Source organism: Penicillium riverlandense, assembly GCF_028828495.1.
Source record: "Penicillium riverlandense strain IBT 135883 chromosome Unknown utg000001l_segment0_segment0, whole genome shotgun sequence".
In the NCBI taxonomy this organism is placed as follows: Eukaryota; Fungi; Ascomycota; class Eurotiomycetes; order Eurotiales; family Aspergillaceae; genus Penicillium; species Penicillium riverlandense.
The window spans coordinates 5,550,224-5,569,096 of NW_026643194.1; the positions used below are offsets into that span (position 1 = coordinate 5,550,224).

At 55.2% G+C, this 18,873-nt stretch overlaps 7 protein-coding genes across 7 annotated transcripts; 5 read left to right on the top strand and 2 right to left on the bottom strand.

Annotated features, from left to right (window-relative positions):
* Positions 1–452: 452 nt before the first annotated feature.
* On the top strand, positions 453–5,093 carry N7474_002244 (putative vesicle-mediated transport protein (Imh1); the record flags this gene model as incomplete). The annotated part of the gene is made up of 5 exons (XM_057193659.1): positions 453–1,140; positions 1,199–4,178; positions 4,232–4,252; positions 4,390–4,920; positions 4,970–5,093. 5 exons carry the CDS (start codon positions 453–455, stop codon positions 5,091–5,093), a joined length of 4,344 nt encoding a protein of 1,447 aa, XP_057058612.1.
* A 288-nt stretch (positions 5,094–5,381) lies between these two features.
* Positions 5,382–7,815, top strand: N7474_002245 (anoctamin family protein; the record flags this gene model as incomplete). The annotated part of the gene is made up of 4 exons (XM_057193660.1): positions 5,382–5,671; positions 5,727–6,015; positions 6,069–6,500; positions 6,553–7,815. 4 exons carry the CDS (start codon positions 5,382–5,384, stop codon positions 7,813–7,815), a joined length of 2,274 nt encoding a protein of 757 aa, XP_057058613.1.
* A 220-nt stretch (positions 7,816–8,035) lies between these two features.
* Positions 8,036–9,591, top strand: N7474_002246 (uncharacterized protein; the record flags this gene model as incomplete). Its single annotated transcript, XM_057193661.1, has 5 exons — positions 8,036–8,038; positions 8,108–8,449; positions 8,665–8,680; positions 8,810–9,078; positions 9,136–9,591. 5 exons carry the CDS (start codon positions 8,036–8,038, stop codon positions 9,589–9,591), a joined length of 1,086 nt encoding a protein of 361 aa, XP_057058614.1.
* Positions 9,592–9,815: 224 nt separating this feature from the next.
* N7474_002247 (uncharacterized protein) lies at positions 9,816–10,274 on the bottom strand (the record flags this gene model as incomplete). Its single annotated transcript, XM_057193662.1, has 2 exons — positions 9,816–9,988; positions 10,205–10,274. 2 exons carry the CDS (start codon positions 10,272–10,274, stop codon positions 9,816–9,818), a joined length of 243 nt encoding a protein of 80 aa, XP_057058615.1.
* A 244-nt stretch (positions 10,275–10,518) lies between these two features.
* Positions 10,519–14,770, top strand: fphA (putative sensor histidine kinase/response regulator; the record flags this gene model as incomplete). The annotated part of the gene is made up of 2 exons (XM_057193663.1): positions 10,519–14,403; positions 14,462–14,770. The coding sequence occupies 2 exons, from the start codon at positions 10,519–10,521 to the stop codon at positions 14,768–14,770; spliced, it is 4,194 nt and encodes a 1,397-aa protein (XP_057058616.1).
* A 625-nt stretch (positions 14,771–15,395) lies between these two features.
* N7474_002249 (uncharacterized protein) lies at positions 15,396–16,529 on the bottom strand (the record flags this gene model as incomplete). Its single annotated transcript, XM_057193664.1, has 1 exon — positions 15,396–16,529. The coding sequence occupies one exon, from the start codon at positions 16,527–16,529 to the stop codon at positions 15,396–15,398; it is 1,134 nt and encodes a 377-aa protein (XP_057058617.1).
* Positions 16,530–17,382: 853 nt separating this feature from the next.
* On the top strand, positions 17,383–18,701 carry N7474_002250 (uncharacterized protein; the record flags this gene model as incomplete). The annotated part of the gene is made up of 3 exons (XM_057193665.1): positions 17,383–17,406; positions 17,444–17,703; positions 17,765–18,701. 3 exons carry the CDS (start codon positions 17,383–17,385, stop codon positions 18,699–18,701), a joined length of 1,221 nt encoding a protein of 406 aa, XP_057058618.1.
* Between the last annotated feature and the right edge of the window lie 172 nt (positions 18,702–18,873).

Below are 18,873 nucleotides of genomic sequence, written 5' to 3' on the forward strand. Positions count from 1 at the left end.
CCCTCGGAAACGTGCGGGCACAGTCGCCGGTGGATGGAGGAAAGGGAGGTCGAGAACGGAGTCGTGTGAGTGGTCAGGACAGCCCGTGGTGCATGAGGGATGCCCGACCGAGGCAGGCGGTGGTCGTTGGTTGTAGATCGTTGGCAACTAGTTTCGTCGGCAGGTGGTAGGTAGGATTCACGAAGAATTCATCCTGAGGAAAGGGGTGGTGAAGAGGGAAGGGCAGGGCCAGAAGAGAAGACAGAAGGATTGCTGAAAGGGACCCGTGATCGATCGCGTGGTTGCCCGTGTCTACCGAGAAGTATATCGAGCACCGTAGACTCGGTGTGATAGGACAGAGTCGTGACCACCAGATAGATGAATACTAGTCTTTGCCATCAGCCTAACTCCATTATTCTTGATCGCAATCTTCTTCGATTTTAGTGCATCAATAGTTCACTACTCGTAAACGCATGTCTCGACTAGCTCCCGGGGTCTTCTTGGTCTTGGCTTCGGGGCTGACTGATCTCTCCTTCTCCGTCTCTCACTTGGTCACGCATTCAACACAGGTCCTCTCCAACATCCTTTTCCTCTCTTCCACCCTTCCGTCGCGGCGATGTTTCAGGTATGCATTTAGTCTCCCTCTCTCTGCCCTGATCCCCTTTGTCTCTCTAGCCACCCCCGGCTCACTCGTCACCCCCCAGCGCCTCCGCGACGCGATCGACTCTCGTATAGCAGAGGAACAGGCCCGCCAGAAGACGGCCCAGGATAACGTCTCTCGATCCGTTTCGGGCCGCCGTGCAGCTACATCCCGCAACCTCTCTCCTGGTCGTCGGCCACAACGTCCCAGGCGGACCACCAGTACCCCCACCCGAGGCCCTGACCCAAAGGAATTCGAGCCCGAGTTTGCTATCGGAGATGACGAATCCAGTGGACCCGCTACGCCTCAGCCGGAGACCTTGAAGCCGGACGCGGAGGTAACAACGCTCAATGAAAGCGCCGAGGCAGAGGAACAAGAAAGTAAAGCGCCGGCAGAGTCGTCTGCAGCAGAGGATGCGACAGCTCCAGACGCCGTGTCCAATGATGAAGCAGCACCGGAGTTGCCAACAGAGGTGAGGGCGAAGCTCCGGAGACTAGAGAAGCTGGAGCCACGATACCATGGTAGGCAGACACCCTCCCCAGCTGTTGACCATTGTGTGACACCGTCTCCTTTCTACAGAGCTTCTCAAGGCGTATCGTGTTGCTCATGCACGAGTCCTCTCCATCGAACCCTTCGAAGCCGCCCTGCGCGAGAATACGCCTCTCTCATCGATCGCCGAGCCGAAGGCACTTACGGAGTATCTGAACCAGTCCACTCTCAAGAGTGATATGGTGATGGAAGAGCTGAAGCGGGTATCAACCGAAAAGGACGATTACAAAAAGAAACTGGACGAAGCTGAGAACTCCGCCAAGGAGCTTCGGGAGGAGGTGGTTCGTCTTAAAAAGGATAAGCCAGAGGACGAGCAGACAAAACCTACCGACGAAGGTCAGGAGACGAGTGAAGAGTTCTTTTCGTTCGAGAACGAAATCCCTCGGCTGGAAGGAGAATTAAAGGAACGGCAAGAAGAGGTTGACGAGCTGAAGTCGCAGGTGGAAAACCTCAAACGTGACCTGTCAGTCGCACAGGAGTCTACGGAAGGCATGGTGCAGAACTTGGAATCGGCGACTCGCGAGCTGGTCGAGTTGCGTGATACCAAGGATCGACTAGATGCCGAGATTGATGACCTGAAGACTTCCAAGCAGACGGATGTGGACGACCTCAAAGCCAAGCTCGGTACCGCCGAATCCTCCATCGGACAGGTCACTGCTGAACTGGACAAGCTGAAGACGCAACTGCAAGGCAAGGCCGATGAACTTGAAAAGCTCCAGGTTCAGGCCTCTCAGTCGGGGAAGGCGACAGCGGCTGCGGCTGATCCGGAACTTGCCGCGCAACTGGAGAAGGCCAAGGAAGAGAAGGAGGCTAGCGAGAAGCGTCTCGGTGTCCTCCAAGGCCTGGTGGATAGCCTTCGATCCCAACTTAGAGATACGGAATCGAGCGTGTCCGATTTGAAAGCAGAGATCAACGAAAAGTCGGAAAGTTCCACTAAACTCCAAAATATTGTCGACTGGGTGGACGTCAACTTGAAGGATCATGCCTCCTGGACCTCCGCTAAAGAGAAAGTCTCTGCAGGCCAGACAGCCGACTTTGAGGAGGTCCGCAAGAGCCTGGCGCCTGCGACAACGGAGGCCACTCCCACTACTCCTGAAGCTGAAATCGACTCCCAGACCCAATCTACCGCGGCCGCCAATGCTGGTGCTGGTGCTGGCAAGAAGAAGAATAAGAAAAAGAAGAAGGGTGGCAAGGCTACCGATGAATCACCCAAACCAGCTACTACCGCCACTCTTGTAGAACAACCCTCGAGTGCAACTTCGGGTTCGTCCGACTTGGTCGAACTTAAGCAAACGATTGAAACCCTTACGCAGCAATTGGCTGAGAAGGAATCTGCAATTGAACGCCTCAGCTCGAAGTTGAAGGGAGAAGATGACCTGAAGGAGGAGATCGAGTCCTTGCGCGATGACCTGGTGAACGTCGGCCAGGAGCATGTTGAGGCGAAGGACAAGATCAAGGAACTTTCGGCAGAAAAATCTGCCCTCGAAGAAACAATCAGCAGACTGGAAAAAGAACTCGTTGATCTGCGAACCAACAGCGCATCGAACACTGCCGACTCAGCGAAGGTGCACGGTGATTTGAAAGACGAATTCGAGCGCCTCAAAGTCCAGGCAGCCACGCTGGAGACGGATCTTTCTGCGGCGCAGCAGCTAGCAGCCACTCGTTTCAAGGACCTGACAGATCTGCGTGAGACGCTTCAGAAGATCCAGCCCGAGTTGCGGAATCTGCGCGCCGAGTCGTCAGAGTTGAAGGCCATGAAGGAAACGCTGAGCAGCAACAACTCAGAGCTGAAAGCGCTCGAGGGCAAGCATGAGGATCTTCAGATCGAGCTGAAGAATGCCAAGTCGAAGATCACGGAGCGCGAGTCCGAGGTGAAAACGCTGAATAAGAAGGTACGGCAAGAGACAGACAGCCGCCTGAAAGCGGAGGAGAATCTCACAGTTGCCCGATCGAATCTACGGTCTGCCGAGTCGAAGAAACAAGAGGCCATCAACGCGAAGGAGAAGACGGCCACCGATCTATCCAAAGCCCAGGATGGACTGAAGGGCTCTCGCGCCAAGATCCAAGAGATGGAAGAACAAATGTCTCAGCTGAACAAAGACCTAGAGGGTCTTCGAGAAGAGATTGAGCTGAAGACGGCACAACACTCCAGCGCCCAGAGTCTGATGAACAGCATGCGCGACCAGACTGCCGAGATGGCGATGCAGATGAAAGAAGCTCGGGAGCGGTGTGACAGCTTGGAAGAGGAATTGGCGGATGCCCATCGCTTGTTGAGCGAGCGAACCCGCGAGGGCGAGACCATGCGCCGTCTGCTGAATGATATTGAAAGTCGTGCGGAGGCCAAGGTCCGCGATTCCAAGGAGCGCCTGGAGCAGGCCATCGAGGAACGAGACCGAGCCGAAGATGAGGCCAGCACGCATGGCCGGCGCCGAGCACGCGAGATCGAGGAGTTGAAGGGCAAGATCCGTGAAGCGGAACGAGCTCTGCGCACCGTGGAACAGGACAAAGAGGAGTTGGAATACTCCCAGAAGGACTGGCGCCGCCGCCGAGATGAGCTGGAGTCGCTCTCCGAAAGGTCCGCGCAGGAAGTAAGCGAAATCCGGCAGGCTATGGCGGGCCTCCGTGAAGCGCTCGATGAACGCGAGAAACAAGTGCGCGACCTGGAGAAAGAACGGGCTGAGCTGCGTCGCTCGGTTGAGGAAACCAACAGCCGCCTGGAGCGGTTGCGTCGATCGCACAAGACTCTGGGTGAGGATGTTCGCCTTCGCAGCCTCGAGACCGGCCGCCAGTCCTCGCGATCGTCGATGGACTCGCGAGGAGTGGCATCTCCGTCTGGCCAGGACCGCAGTGTCTCTGCCCAGCGCAGCGAGACTCCTCCCACGACGGGCACGACTGCGCAGATCGACTACATGTATCTGAAGAATGTTCTTCTGCAGTTCCTGGAGCAGAAGGACAAGAACTATCAGAAACAGCTGATTCCGGTGCTGGGGATGCTGCTCCATTTCGACCGGTGAGTCTCTTTCCCCCTTCTTTTCTTGCTCTACTTACTGATCCATGCTCCAGGGCGGACGAACAAAAGCTCATGTCGGTCATCATGTCCAAGTGATGACCGGTTCTTCTGTATAATCCATATATTCGCTATAATAGTTCTTTGCAGTGTAACTACGATCCCGAATCCATATACGTAGTGGGTCCAACGCCCTAATAATGCTAGCCTTTAGCTCCAAATCCACGGCTTTTCCCTCCAAAACTTCCTTCTACCTACCCACTCCCTCTTCCTTGTTTCCTGGCCATAATGACCGACTCACCCACCATTCGCCTGGCCACGGCCGAGGGCAAGTCTTCCTTCTTCTCTCCTGGTTCTGTCCGCACATTAACCTTCCACACCCAGACGTACCGCTGATCCTCCAATTCATCCGCGAGCTGGCCGACTACGAAAAAGCCCTCCATGAAGTCGAGGCCACCGAGGAATCGCTCCTGGCGACGCTTTCCTTCCCCGACACGCCCCCTAAGCGCGGCACCGTGTACACGGCCCTGATCACCCCGCCCCCCAGCGCGGACCAACCTTCGCCGATCCCCGTGGGCATGGCGCTCTTCTTCTACAACTACTCGACCTGGCGGGCCGCCCCAGGCATCTACCTGGAAGATCTCTACGTGCAGCCAAGCGCGCGCGGCCACGGGTACGGGTTCAAGCTCCTCAAGTATCTGGCGCAGAAGGTGGTCGAGGTGCGCGGGCGGCGGCTGGAGTGGAGGTAAGTGCACGGTCGCATCCTCCTCTCACTGCAGATCTAACAGATGTAGTGTGCTACGATGGAACAAGCCATCAATTGATTTCTACGAGCGGGTTGGGGCGAAGGGCATGGAGGAGTGGATGAAGATGATGGTCGAAGGCGAGGCCTTGGATCGGTTGGCTGCGGAGGTGTAGATCGGAGATCGTAGATTCGTGATATACATAGAGAGAGCGAGAGAGCGGAGATGGCGAGAGAGATATATAAGTATATATATACAGATAATATACATTTCCAATTGGAATTCCTATTTTCATTTCTGTATAGTTGAACATGGATGATGCTCTCTCAGGTCTGCCCCAGTCAAGCTTCCGCGGTGACGTCGTGACCCGCGCACACCGTCTCTTCTTGTTTCCGTCTCTTTTTCCATTCTCACCTTCTTCATTGCTGCTCTCTAGGAGCTACTCTCCCGCTCAACCCTGACGATGGCCACTGCGACGGAGTCAAATGCGCTCGAGTGCAACCTTCACGTCGACTATGTCATTCGGTACAGCTTCAGCGATGTCGGTGAGTGCTCGAGCTCCCCTGTCGGTCAAGCACCCCTAACCCCCAGCTCCCCAGACCAGTCGCAAGCGGTTGCACAGCTCGAGAAGCTGCTTCGCACCCTCTCACAGGTTGGCCTACAGACGGAGGTCCGGCAAGGGGACGAATCGTCCCTGCTGGTCTTTGTACGCGCGTCCAACAAGCGGCTGCAGCGGGCGATATACCGCTCGCGGTGAGTGATTACCCGTATCCGGGCTCTCTCTATTGCTGCTAATGTTGAAATCCAGGGTTCGCGACTGGCTCTATGGCATTCGCAACGCTGAACCCGAGCCCGCCAGCTCAGTCGAGGCCCAGACGGAGGCCGAGCGACTTCGCGTGATTAGCCACATGATCACGCACCCCAAGGAAGAGGGCGGCGCCGAAATCACCCCGAACCACGGCGAATGGAAGAATGTCACGGCCATCTTTGCTCTGCACGACAGGGAGACCAACAAGAAATGGATGCGCGACTGGAGCCAGAAGACCTTTCTCTCCGACGAGGACTTAGATGACATTCGGAACAAATTTGGGGAGAGCGTATGTGCATGACAACTCATTGGATTTCCTCCACTAACTGATGCCGGCTCTAGGTTGGTTTCTACTTTTCATTCCTGCAGTCGTACTTCCGGTTTCTGATCTTCCCTGCCGTGTTTGGGTTTTCTTGTTGGTTTTTATTGGGCGGCTACTCAATTGTCTACGCCCTGGTGAATGGTCTATGGTGCATTATCTTCGTGGAATACTGGAAGCGTCAGGAAGTCGATCTGGGCTGCCGGTGGCAGACCAAGGGGGTATCCGCCGTGCAGACCAAGCGACGAAAGTTCAGGCCAGACAAGGAAGTGCGCGATGACAGCACCGGCGAGGTGCGGGGCGTGTTTCCCACCACCAAGCGTATACAGCGCCAGCTCCTCCAAGCCCCGTTCGCGTTGCTAGCTGCTATCGCGCTGGGCGCCATTATCGCCACTTGTTTTGCGATTGAGATCTTCATCTCGGAGCTGTACAACGGTCCTTTCAAATCCTATTTGGTATGTTCCTCCTCTGATGGGTAGTGCATGTCACTCACGATCGCTATTCAAGGTCTTCATTCCAACGATTCTCGTTTCGGCCCTGGTCCCAACCATGAGTGCTGTTCTGACGACCATTGCAACCAAACTCAACGACTACGAGAACCACGAGACAGATGATGCGTACGATGTGGCCCTGACTCAGAAGATCTTTGTCATTAATTTCATGACATCCTATCTTCCGATCATCCTGACTGCGTTTGTCTATGTTCCATTTGCCAGCTTGATCGTGCCCTACCTAGACGTCTTCCGGTTGACGGTGCGGCCGTTCGTGTCCAAGGAGAGCGCGAACGCAACCAAGTCGCATTTTCAAATTGACCCAGCACGCCTGCGGAACCAGGTCATCTACTTTACAGTGACCGCCCAGATTGTCGGCTTTGCCATGGAGACGATCGTTCCCTACCTGAAGCAGCACGCCCTTCGAGAATACAAGAACTTTAGCAAAAGGAAAAACAGCAAATCGACGCCGGGTAAAGGCAACGGTGACAAAGAGTCCCCCGAGAGACAGCCTGCTATCACTTACGACGATCCCGCCGAAGAAGTGCAGTTCTTGAAGCGGGTTCGCAACGAGGCCGAGCTGCCCGAGTACGATACAACGGACGATCTCCGCGAGATGTGCATCCAATTCGGATACCTGGCACTCTTCTCACCTGTGTGGCCGCTTGTGCCGCTCTCGTTCTTTGTCAATAACTGGATCGAGCTGCGGTCAGACTTCTTTAAGATCTGCATGGAATTTCAACGGCCGACTCCCATGCGCTCGGACACCATCGGACCCTGGCTGGACAGTCTGGCATTCCTCTCGTGGGTTGGAAGCATCACCAGTGCTGCACTAGTGTATATGTTCAGCGGAAACTCGCAGCACGGTCCTAATGGCGAGCCGACTGATATCACGGGCTGGGCTCTCCTGCTGACCATATTTTTCTCGGAGCATCTTTACTTGATTGTACGCTATGCCGTGCAAATGGCCATGACCAAACTCGAGCCGCCAAACGCTCGCAAGGAGCGCGCCGAGCGTTATCTCATGCGCAAGCGGTACTTGGAATCGACGCTCCGCGCGGAGACGGACGAGGTCCAGGGCGAGGATGATGTTGACACGCTGTCACCGGAGACGTCTCGCGCCGCCCTGGAAGAGGATGCGCGACGGGCCTCGTTGCACGGGTCCGATCCGGCGGAGCGGTTCTGGATGCGCCAGCATGGCTGGATGGAGTCGGCCAAGGTTGGGGCTGGCATGATTCAGGCGCCGCCCGCCAAGGAGGGCATTAAGAAGGAGCAATAGACGTCGGAGAGGGTTCTCTTGGATTAACGATTGGTGTTCTCGTCCTTGTCTACCTAGTATACTATACTTGCAGTAATAATGATTATGCCCAAAAACGGAGCCCATGACACGGTGCTGAGTCATTAAACGGAAGAAAAGTAGCTCCGGACGGGAGTATGGGTGCCGGAGTTGTGTTGAAAGTGCGTTGTGAGAGGGCAGTAGGCTTCCATCATTCGTGCCGATGGTACGTGTCAGACGGTTGAGCAACAGCCCCTTGGTACACTACAATCTTGAGGTCAACACGTAATCACAGGAGTCACTCGATCCGCCCGTCGCGGGTGATGACTCAGCACCACCCGGCCGTTTCCACTCACCGCCCCCGGCCTCGCCTTCCCCCCAATCCTTAATAAGCTCTTCTCCTCCGCCTCGCTTTCATCCTGCTTACAGCATCATCGCTTACCTCATTCGCATCTACACTTCATCGACTGGCGCTCAACTGCCTCGTCTGAACGATTTGTCGTCACTCACTGGTAGGGAATTGGACGCGTCTAACACCGTCCTCATCCCTCTCGTACCCCTTGAAAACCCATCCGGCCCATCGATGCAGCCTGCTTTGGCTCCGGCGCCGCATCCAAGCATGCAGACTTCTGCTCAGGTAAGCAGCCCATCGAACACGCGTTTGTCATCAAGATCATCGATGGCCCGCGTCGCACGCTGGTTGACGGCGATGGGAGATGCGCTCCAGGACGAGGGGATCGGTCGCGCTGTTTGCAGCCGTGCGAAACCGCCCCGCGCCTCTAGCCGCCTCTTCCGCTCCCCGTCGTCGTGCCCTGAACTTGCAATGCGAAGGCTAACATGATATCGCTATAGGACCATGCAGACCAGGGTACGTGAAGCCAATCGCAATTTCACACTGGCTTTTGCGCCGACGGAGACTGGGGGCATTGCAAACCTGTCCTCCCGCTCAGTGGCGACCCGCCTTCGACGCGACTTGATACTAACCATCCGCATCTAGTGCTCCATGACCAGCTCCTAGCTGCTCAGCACCACCTTCAGGGCGGGCGCCCTGCGCCCGGTCCGCAGCAGCACCTGCAGCCCAACACGGCCAGCCCGCGCGACCAGACCAACATTGACCCGGCGATCTCGGGCGTGCTCGGCGGGCCTCCACAGACTCCCCCTCCAGCTCAGCACCAGCACTCTTCCCCGGAAGACAATACCCCGAAATCGTACGGCAAGCGAGAGCTGTCGACGTCCAAGCGCGCCGCTCAGAACCGTGCTGCTCAGGTATGTCTACATTCACAGGACTTGAGGGTGACTGCTCTAACCATTCCCCTCCCTCAGCGAGCGTTCCGTCAGCGCAAGGAAAACTATATCCGCAAATTGGAGGAAGAAGTCAAGACACTCGATAACCTCAGAGAGAAGGCAAATTCCTTGGCTGGTGAGAACTATCAGCTGCGGGAATACGTGATCAACCTGCAGTCACGCCTCCTGGAAGCACAGGGTGAAGTTCCCGAGCTCCCTCCGAACATCGATCTGACCCAGGCACGCGAGAATTATCTCGGAGGTGCCTCTGCGTCCGCCACGGCCCCGCCACAGGGCCAGCACCTTGGCGCGGCCCCAAACGATGACATGAACTCGCTGAACCGGATTGCCGTGGCCGGTCTCGGCATGCGCAAGCACCCGGACGAGACCAGCTTCATGGGCAACAACTTCCAGCCGAACAAGCGCCTGCGCGGCGACGACAACCAGGGCGACGGGGACGTCAAGAACGAGACCCATGGACTCCCCATGGCTTGACCGCCGGGGTTTTTGCCTTGATCGTTATTCGATACCCTCGTTTCGGCCCTGCAGCCCTGGCTTTCTCCTTGGTGTCTCCCCGATTTCCCGATATCCTGTTCTTCCTTGACCGTTCCTAATGGGGTGTGTGGCGCGATCCGAGACTGTTTCTCTTTTCAGCTTGCGCTGGTGTTTTCTGTTTTAATTAGTCCCAGGCCTCTTGACTTCCACGAATCCGACGTTTCTTAGTAGTTTTTTCTCCGACCGAGTGCCACGTAGTAGAGTAAGCCATCTGGTTCAATGACATTGTCACCCACCAAGGCAATGGGCGCCACAGCCTCCACCGCTGCAGCGATGACATCGCCCTGCAATGTATCCTTCTCGAAGACTCGGCTCGAGCAAATGATGTCATTGAGGCCTGTCAGGTCAATCATGTACCGGTACCAGCCCGCCCCGCGAAATTGCCACTCTGGGCCAAGTACCGGTACCGAAAATCAACCCCACGTCCCTTGTCGTTTGATCTTCACCCAATCCACTCTCTTGGGCCCTTCTCCCCAGGCACTCGTCCACTCATGCCTGCGGCTGTCTCTTCCCCGGGCTGATCGACAAGCCTTACATACTCGCCTGTGCTTACATAGATCGATCTGCAATGGTCGCACGGTCTTCACGCTCAGTTCCAGTGTCTTGCATTGCCCGCGCCCCATTGATCGCGTCCAACGGGGCTAGCTCTCGCCATTGTGTGTGACATAAAAAGAGAAGAATAATGCGACTCCATGTCAGTCTCTCTGCTCGACCTATCTCTGCTCCGCCGACATCGAAACCCGCTTCAACCTCTGCACAAATTTGTGCTGTTCAACCTGTCCGAATTACCACATCTGAATCTCGCGAGACTTCTCCTCTCAGAGTCATAGTCCCGTCGTCCCTGGTCCGATCGGCTCCGCGGCCAGAATGGCGTCGCGAAACCCTGAGGATCCAGGAATGGGAAGCCCCCGAAAGCGATCAGAGAGCGCAGCCAATCCGCCCAGACCGGGTCCTTGTCCGACACCAGAGGCCCGGCCAGGAAGCAAGGACCGGTCTCAATCAGTCACCCGGAATGAAGGCCAGCGACCACCAAGTAAAGGTTTTGATGGCGCCGACCTTGTGTTCCCCATCCGTTCCGTTGTGTCGGTCGATCCCACGGCCAGCCAGGCCGCTTCCGCGCAGGCGCGGAGTGCTGCATCTCCCACTCGCGAAGGTGCCCGGCAATACTCGATCATCGATTCCGAGACATGGCAAAAATTACGTTCTCAGAAACTACACAATCCTCAGCCAGCGGTACCGAGTGATGTTCCTCGTCACGAGACCCATCCCGTCAACGACAAAACCGAACTGGCCACCCACTCCATGGCATCGGTAGTTGCCCATCATCCGGAACGCTATGCGAAGCCCGTGGACAGTGATGGCCGGTCCGCATCGCAAACCCCACCCCCGGCCTCCGATCAGCCCTACAGCCATATGACTTCGCGATTCAAGCATGTGATGACCGAGAGTGGTCACGCCGTGATCACCGGAAGAGACGGCGCCAAGTTTCAGTACTGTGAGGATGAGCCGATTCGTATTCCGGGTGCGATTCAGAGCTTTGGAGTCATGATTGCGATGCGGGAGGAATCACCAAATCAGCTGGTGGTGCATGTGGCCAGTGAGAACTCGGAGCAATTCATGGGATACTCCCCCAAACAGTTATTTGAGCTGGAGAATTTTTGTGATATTCTCAAAGATGACCAAGCAGATGTTCTTCTGGATCATATCGATTTTGTCCGAGACGATGCGTATGATCCCAGTGTGGACGGGCCGGAGGTTTTCATCCTGTCCATCCCAACCCCATCCGGGGAAACTCGCCGGTTTTGGTGCGCTGTCCATGTCAGCCAAGCCAACAAGGATATTATTATCTGCGAATTCGAGTTGGAGGATGACGAGGTTAATCCTCTGAATGTCGCTGGGCGCTCCACTCCTGCACTCCCGTCGGATACGTTGGGGGTCACCCCGACCACCGAGCAACTTGCTGCTAGTACGATGAACATCAGCCAGCCCCTCAGAGTTCTTCGCAATGCACGGCGGAGAAGAGGCGAGGCCGCTGCGATGGAAGTATTCAGCCTTCTAACTCAAATCCAGGAGCAACTAGGCCGTGCACAGGACCTTGACACATTACTGAACACCACTTCCGGGCTGGTGAAGGAGTTAACCGGGTTCCACCGGGTGTTGATCTATCAATTCGATAGCAGCTGGAATGGCATGGTTGTGTCAGAGCTGGTCGACCCTGACGCCTCGATTGACCTGTATAAGGGCCTACATTTCCCAGCCTCCGATATTCCTGCCCAAGCTCGGGAACTGTACAAAATCAACAAGGTTCGTCTTCTTTATGATCGCGATCAGCTCACCTCCCGTCTGGTGTGTCGCACATTGGAGGACCTGGAAACGCCCTTGGATATGACCCACGCCTACTTACGCGCCATGTCGCCAATTCACATCAAGTACCTGGCGCACATGAAAGTACGGTCATCGATGTCGATCAGTGTCAATGCCTTCAACGACTTGTGGGGGTTGATCTCTTGTCATTCATACGGGTCTTCTGGGATGCGTGTTTCGTTTCCCATTCGGAAGATGTGCCGCCTCCTTGGTGACACCGTATCACGAAATATCGAACGCCTGTCCTATGCGTCCCGACTTCAGGCACGGAAGCTAATCAACACGGCCCCCACGGAGGCCAACCCTTCTGGCTACATTATCGCCTCCTCGGATGATCTACTGCAACTGTTTGATGCGGATTATGGAGCTCTATCGATTCGAGATGAAACGAAGATTTTGGGGGACAACACTCATTCTCAGGAAATCCTTGCTCTGTTAGAGTTTCTTCGCGTGCGCAAGATGAATTCGGTGCTCGCTTCGCATGACATCACTAAGGATTTCCCCGATCTACATTACGCTCCGGGTTTCAAAGCCATCTCCGGCCTGCTTTATGTACCTTTGTCTACGAGCGGTAGAGATTTTATTGCCTTCTTCCGCAAGGGTCATTTGACCGAGATTAAATGGGCTGGCAACCCATACGAAATTGGCAAGCGCAAGGAGACAGCCGGGTATTTGGAACCCCGCCAGAGTTTTGCCGCATGGCGCGAGACCGTTCTGAGCCAGTCACGCGAGTGGTCCGAGTCTGATGTCGAAACTGCAGCAGTGCTGTGCCTGGTGTACGGCAAGTTCATCAAGGTGTGGCGACAAAAGGAAGCCGCTATGCAGAACTCGCAATTGACCCGTCTGCTGTTGGCGAACTCCGCGCACGAATTTCGCACCCCGTTGAACGCTATTATCAATTATCTTGAGATTGCGTTGGAAGGAGCGTTAGACAATGAAACCCGTGAGAGTCTGACCAAGTCTCACTCTGCTTCTAAATCACTCATCTATGTCATCAACGATTTACTGGACTTGACCAACACTGAGCAGGGCCAGGAACTCATCAAGGCCGAGCCTTTTGACCTGAAGGCGACTTTCGATGAAGCCGCGGATATGTTGGCTGGTGAAGCCAAACGCAAGAAAATCTCGTATACTGTGACGGCGCACAGTGGGCTACCACCCGCGGTATTGGGTGATCAGCGACGTGTGCGGCAAGTTTTCTCGAATATCATATCCAACGCTTTTCAATATACGACCTCTGGCGCAGTCACGGTCGATATATTGCCTTCTAGCACACAGAGCTTGGCTGACCATGTGGCGGTCGAGATGATAGCTGTTGATACGGGTGTGGGCATGGCGAAGGAGACACTGGAAACACTATCCCAGGAGCTTGAACAGATCTCATCTGATGATAACCACTATTTTGAGAACGAGATTGAGGAAGACGAGCAGTCGGCTGCCGAGAAGCCGCGGCCGAAACGGGTTTTGGGTCTCGGCCTGGCTCTGGTCGCCCGCATTGCTCACAGTATGCATGGGCAACTTAGTGTCAAATCTGAAGAGGGCAAAGGCAGTCAGTTCAAAATCCTTCTCCATTTCCGACTCCCAGACGAAGGATCCGCATCTACTCCCGCAGAGGCTGTTCTTCCTGCTCACGCCAGCGTGCCTCCGACACCATTGAATTCTGATAAGGAGTTTACGCTGGTCGGCGGTGTTTACGACGACCATGAGGAGCGGCGGCGAAGCTCCGTGAGCGTACGCAGCGGTGGCAGTTCTCACAGCGGAAAGAGCCAGGCGGATCGGCTCATCAGCGCCATACAAGAATCTCCGCTGGAGCGAAGCCCCAGTGAGGATTCGCGGACGGAACCTCTCACAAGTCCTGGCATTGTCAGCAACGAACCGTTGACAATGCGGCCGCCCTCCTTGGACCTACAAGAGCTGTCTACCACACAAGGTCCTCGGACCAGCCTCGCCGCTGTCACGCATACGCCACCGCTCTCACGGCAAGCAATGGTGACGCCCCCGGGACCGGGTGTCGAGAACATACCAGATCATGGTATTTCAATGGATGACTCTCGAGTTTCAGAGCGAGACGTCAAATGGCCCTCTGCACAGGTGCAGACGATTCAACCGCAGTCCTATCTCTCGTCGATGCCTGCAACCAGTGCCGCCTTGTCAGAGACTCCCTCAACCACTGTCCAGTCTTCCCCCGCCCCCACCACCGCTCTATCCACAGATTCGCGTCTTCTGAACGTCCTTGTTGCTGAAGACGATCCGATCAATAGCAAAATCCTCCACAAACGCCTTACCAAGCTCGGCCATACTGTTCAGCTTACTGGCAACGGTGAGGCATGTGCCAATCTATTTTCTTCCGCGAGCAGATCATTCGACGTCGTGCTTATGGACATTCAGGCAAGTCCACTGCGCGCTATTTTCATGTACTAGAACTCCTAGCTAACACCTTCTGTAGATGCCCATCATGGATGGCATGGCCGCTACGAGGATGATTCGGGAGTTCGAAGCCAAGGCTCCGATAAATCCGCTCTCCGAAAAAGCGAAGCAGAACAACCGGGTGCCTATCTTTGCCGTATCAGCGTCGCTTTTAGAGAGGGAGAAGCAGACCTATATAGATACCGGATTCGATGGCTGGGTCATGAAGCCAATTAATTTCGAACGACTCAACATTATTTTGAGTGGGCTGGTTGACATGGAGGCCCGCAAGAGCGCGACATACAGGCCTGGTGAATGGGAGAATGGTGGGTGGTTTGATCAGCGTTGAGTGTGCTAACTAGTCTGCCGTTTCTTACCAACTCCTCCCTATCTTCAACGCGACCTATGTCCGCCTTTGCTATACACGTCCCCCCTCTCCCCCTTTTCCCATTTGTGAGTACTATATAACCGCTCCCACTTTGAGAGGGTATTTGTTGATTATTTACCTCATCTTTTTGCCGCGCATATACGAATGTCTTCTCTATTTACATCGCCGGCGTGTACACGGGAAACGACTGCTTGGGATAGTTTTTGTCCTTTTTTTTTTTTTTTTTTTTTAACTGGAGCCAGCCTACATCTACATATACGCACTCTCCTGTCTCATGGTCATCTGCTTTTATGGGCTGTACTTTATGCTGGTGGCTATGTCACACTTGATACCATCTGATTTGGCACCAGATACTTGAATATATAATTGGTGTATCATAAGAAAAGAAGCAATCAGGTAGAATATTCCTTAAGATCCCCCGCCCGAGACGCGTACTCCTACTCCACCAGCGATGTCAGAAAATGGGCGTGCCGATAGCCCCAAGAATGGAAACAAATGAGACGCCAGACAAAACTAGGGTATAAAGACAGAAGAAGGATGCTGCACAGCCATAGCAGCTACTCGCGGGGTGTTCGCTGCCATCTCGTTACAGCCAACCCGGGTTTGGTGATTCAAGCAGAGCCATCTCAATCGTAGAACGGTCATCCGACATGTTCATCCGCGGCCCTCTACCAGACAGACGATCTGCTGAGACCGCAGCCGGAGGATAGACACACGTACTGGATTTGGAGAAGGAGGTCTCGTTTGATGATGCAGCCTCCCGTAGGGCGTCGTGGAAGTCATTCGTGCTGTTTGGTGAAAAACGTAGGCGAGGAAGGCTCAAATCACCGCCAGCAAGTGCTGGTGTGGTCTCTACATCTGGCACCTGGGGCTGGTGGATGGTGACGAGGTCGAAGACGTTGATATCGATGGACGGACGGGGGTTGGCTTGGTTGCGTTGACACATGCATGGATTGATGCGGGTGAGCTCACGCAGGCGATTGAGGACGTAGAACTCGAGCTTGAGCTTGATACTGTAGATGACAGCCTTGAAGCTGACTTCGATGTAGTGGGCCTTGTACTCGGCGAGAAGGAGGGTGATGTTCAAGACGACGACGATGACGTTTACCCAGATCAGGTGGTAGATAACCTTGCGACCCTCGCGACCCTTGACCTCTAGAACTGGTCTAAGGGCACGCAGGGCCTCACGGATGTAGATGCCGCAAATGACAAAGTCTTGGATGCAAAACCCAGTCAACTGGATTCGATCGTAGATCTGGGCGGGCTTCTCAAAGCGCATGTCGCCCAGGTTTAAGCCGAAGAATAGCACCGTCATGGGTACGTGGAGAATGAAGAAGTTGGTGATGATCATGGCGAGTACCCATCGCACATGATGGATGTCCTGGACGACCAGATGCAGGCGGGAATACAACACAACCGCCTGACCCGTCACCATGGCGTACCAGCCGATAATGAAGGGGATACACATAGGCAAGCCCGGAGCCACCGAGACGTAGCGGATTTGCGCTGGAACAGCATGCACTACTATCCCCCATGATGCTACTTGCATGCTCCAGAAGTAGAGGCCACGGTACCGCTTGAAGGTTTCGAACGTGGAGAGGGCGACCTCAACGGCGTTGAAGCAACCAATGGAGAACATGGCGATGATCTCGATGATAGTAAAGTTTTCCATCAAGACTTCACCCACCTGCGGGGGCAGGCTGCTCAGGAAGGTGTCCATGGCGTGTTGTTGTGTATGCCCCCTCGTTTTGGTGTGGTGAGGTCTCCCCCAGGTGGTCCTATGGTGTTATAAGAGCGGCGGCACAGGCCTGGGCAGAAATGCTAGGATAAAGGGCTTGCTTGCAACCCCCCCCAAAATAAAAGAATGGAAAAGCTGGGACTTGCGCCACTGACATTTGCGGGATGAACTCCCCGATTAGCCCGACCGAGGGTGATCATCCAAGCCCTACCGGTCTTGGTTGGAGAAGGTTGGCATCACAGCTCGTGGTCGCCACGCGGTGCTCGAGTCACAGCGTCAGCCCGTCTTTGCGCCCAGAGACGAAGAAGCATTAGACAAGTCAGGACTCTCGGATTGGTGGGGCGGGGTCTGTTGGGTCCCTTTGATGAATTTCACATCCCGTGCACGGGGAGCATCGTCTTTGGACTCGGTTTATCGCCAGAGCCCCAAAAGAGCACGGAAACGCTCACTGCTTTAAGTTAAACGCCGATACCAGTGTAACTCTGGGGACAATCATTGGTCGTGAGGCCTTTCATGGCAGGAGTGGGAGGGAGAGCGCTGCAGGGGTGAACAAAGAAACTCGAGCGTTGGCCACGTCTTATCGCTCATGGCGTCCCATTGAAAAGCGAGACTGGGCCTGGACCCGAGGCATAAAGTCTGTGACCGTTGGATCAAATTCACTCCTAAGAATGTGGATGGATGCTATGCAGAGTAACTATATCGATGGTAAGAGGCCGAGAGGTAGCCCTAACTCGACGTGGCTGCCTCAGGCCAGGAACTATATGGTCTGTGCCCGCCAAGGGCGAATCCAACCCGCGTTCATTCATTGTTCTGGCCTCTCTGTGTCTCCGCGATCATGGTGTCTCTGTGGCCCTGGAAGGTACGTGTAGTTACATTGCAGTCCCCCCGATCCACAGTGCCCCCTGCTCACTCTCGTTCAGGGCGAGGACAACTCCCCGGCTTCCTTTGAGAAGACCCTGTCCACGTTGTCGACCAAGATCGCTCAGGCAACCGCTCGTCTCGACCAGCAGCGCCAAACCACCCGCCGATTCAAGGCTCTGTGGACCCTTTATTCGACTTTAGCCTACTTATTTTACTCGATCGTTCTTGCACTGGTGCTGGGATGGGAGAGCTGGGGGGTCAAAGAATATGCCGCCATCGGGGGTGGGCCAGTCCTGTACGAGATCTTTTCCTTTCGCATTGTTGTGAACGATTTTCTGACGCTTGCCTTTCACTAGGATCTATGCCGTACGAGCTGTGGCTTCCAGGTTTTTTAACTATCGTGTCTCCCGAACCCAAACCCGACTCGACGATCTCCAGAAACAGCGTGATGAGACCATCGAGAAGCTCAAGGTGGCCACGAGATACAATTCGACGCAGCAGTTGCTTGAGAAATATGGCGGAGAATCTCCACAACAGAGTCCCAAGGGCGGGGACGAGAAGCGCAAGTCCGTCAAGGCACCACAACCAGCGCCCGTTGCCCGAACTGGACTCCCTCCGCCACCTACCGCGAATATTCGACGTCCTTCTCCCATGCAAGATCTTCCATCCACACAGGAAGTACCGCACGCCCCATCCCTGCCTTCCTCCGCTGCCCAGGGTCAGCCGCAACCCTTTCCCGCCGCTCACTCTACCGATCCCTCTGCCTCGCAACCGGCCACTGACCAACCAGGCTTCGCGCCAAATGCCTTCCCGAATTCTGGCCAGTATATCGAACAACCACACTGGTATGACCGCCTGCTAGATGTGTTGCTGGGCGAAGACGAGACCCAGCCTCGCAACCGCATGGCGATGATCTGCAACACATGTCGACTGGTAAACGGCCAGGCACCGCCGGGCATCAAGACGCCCGAAGAGCTTGGTCGCTGGCGGTGCGGCAGCTGCGGAGCTTGGAACGGGGTCGAGAGCGAGACGAACCAGATCCTCACGACGCTCCGCGACCAGATCGCGCCGGGAGAGGGAACTTGGGAGCCCGTGTCCCACGCCGAGTCCTCTGACGCCACGGATGATGGTGTGATGGTTGCTGCTAGTGAGGATGACCAGGCTGACCCCCAGGGCTCGGATGCGGAGCTTCAGGACGCCCAGTCGGAGCAAGCAGCCGAAGAACCCAAGTCGGAAGAGCCCGTCCGGCGGTCGAAACGCGGCCAGGCCAAGGGAGGCCACAGGAAGGAGTAAATTAAGACCACCGTACTTGGAAAATATCATTAAGCGTTTGCTCTGTTTTCCTGGAAAAGTCGATATACGAAGGCTCTTTATATTTGTTTCCAAGCCGAGAAAGAGAGGCCAGTCGTTGGGAACTGACTGAAGAGCGCCTGCCAGCTTGGAATGTGATGTGCCATTTGGAGAC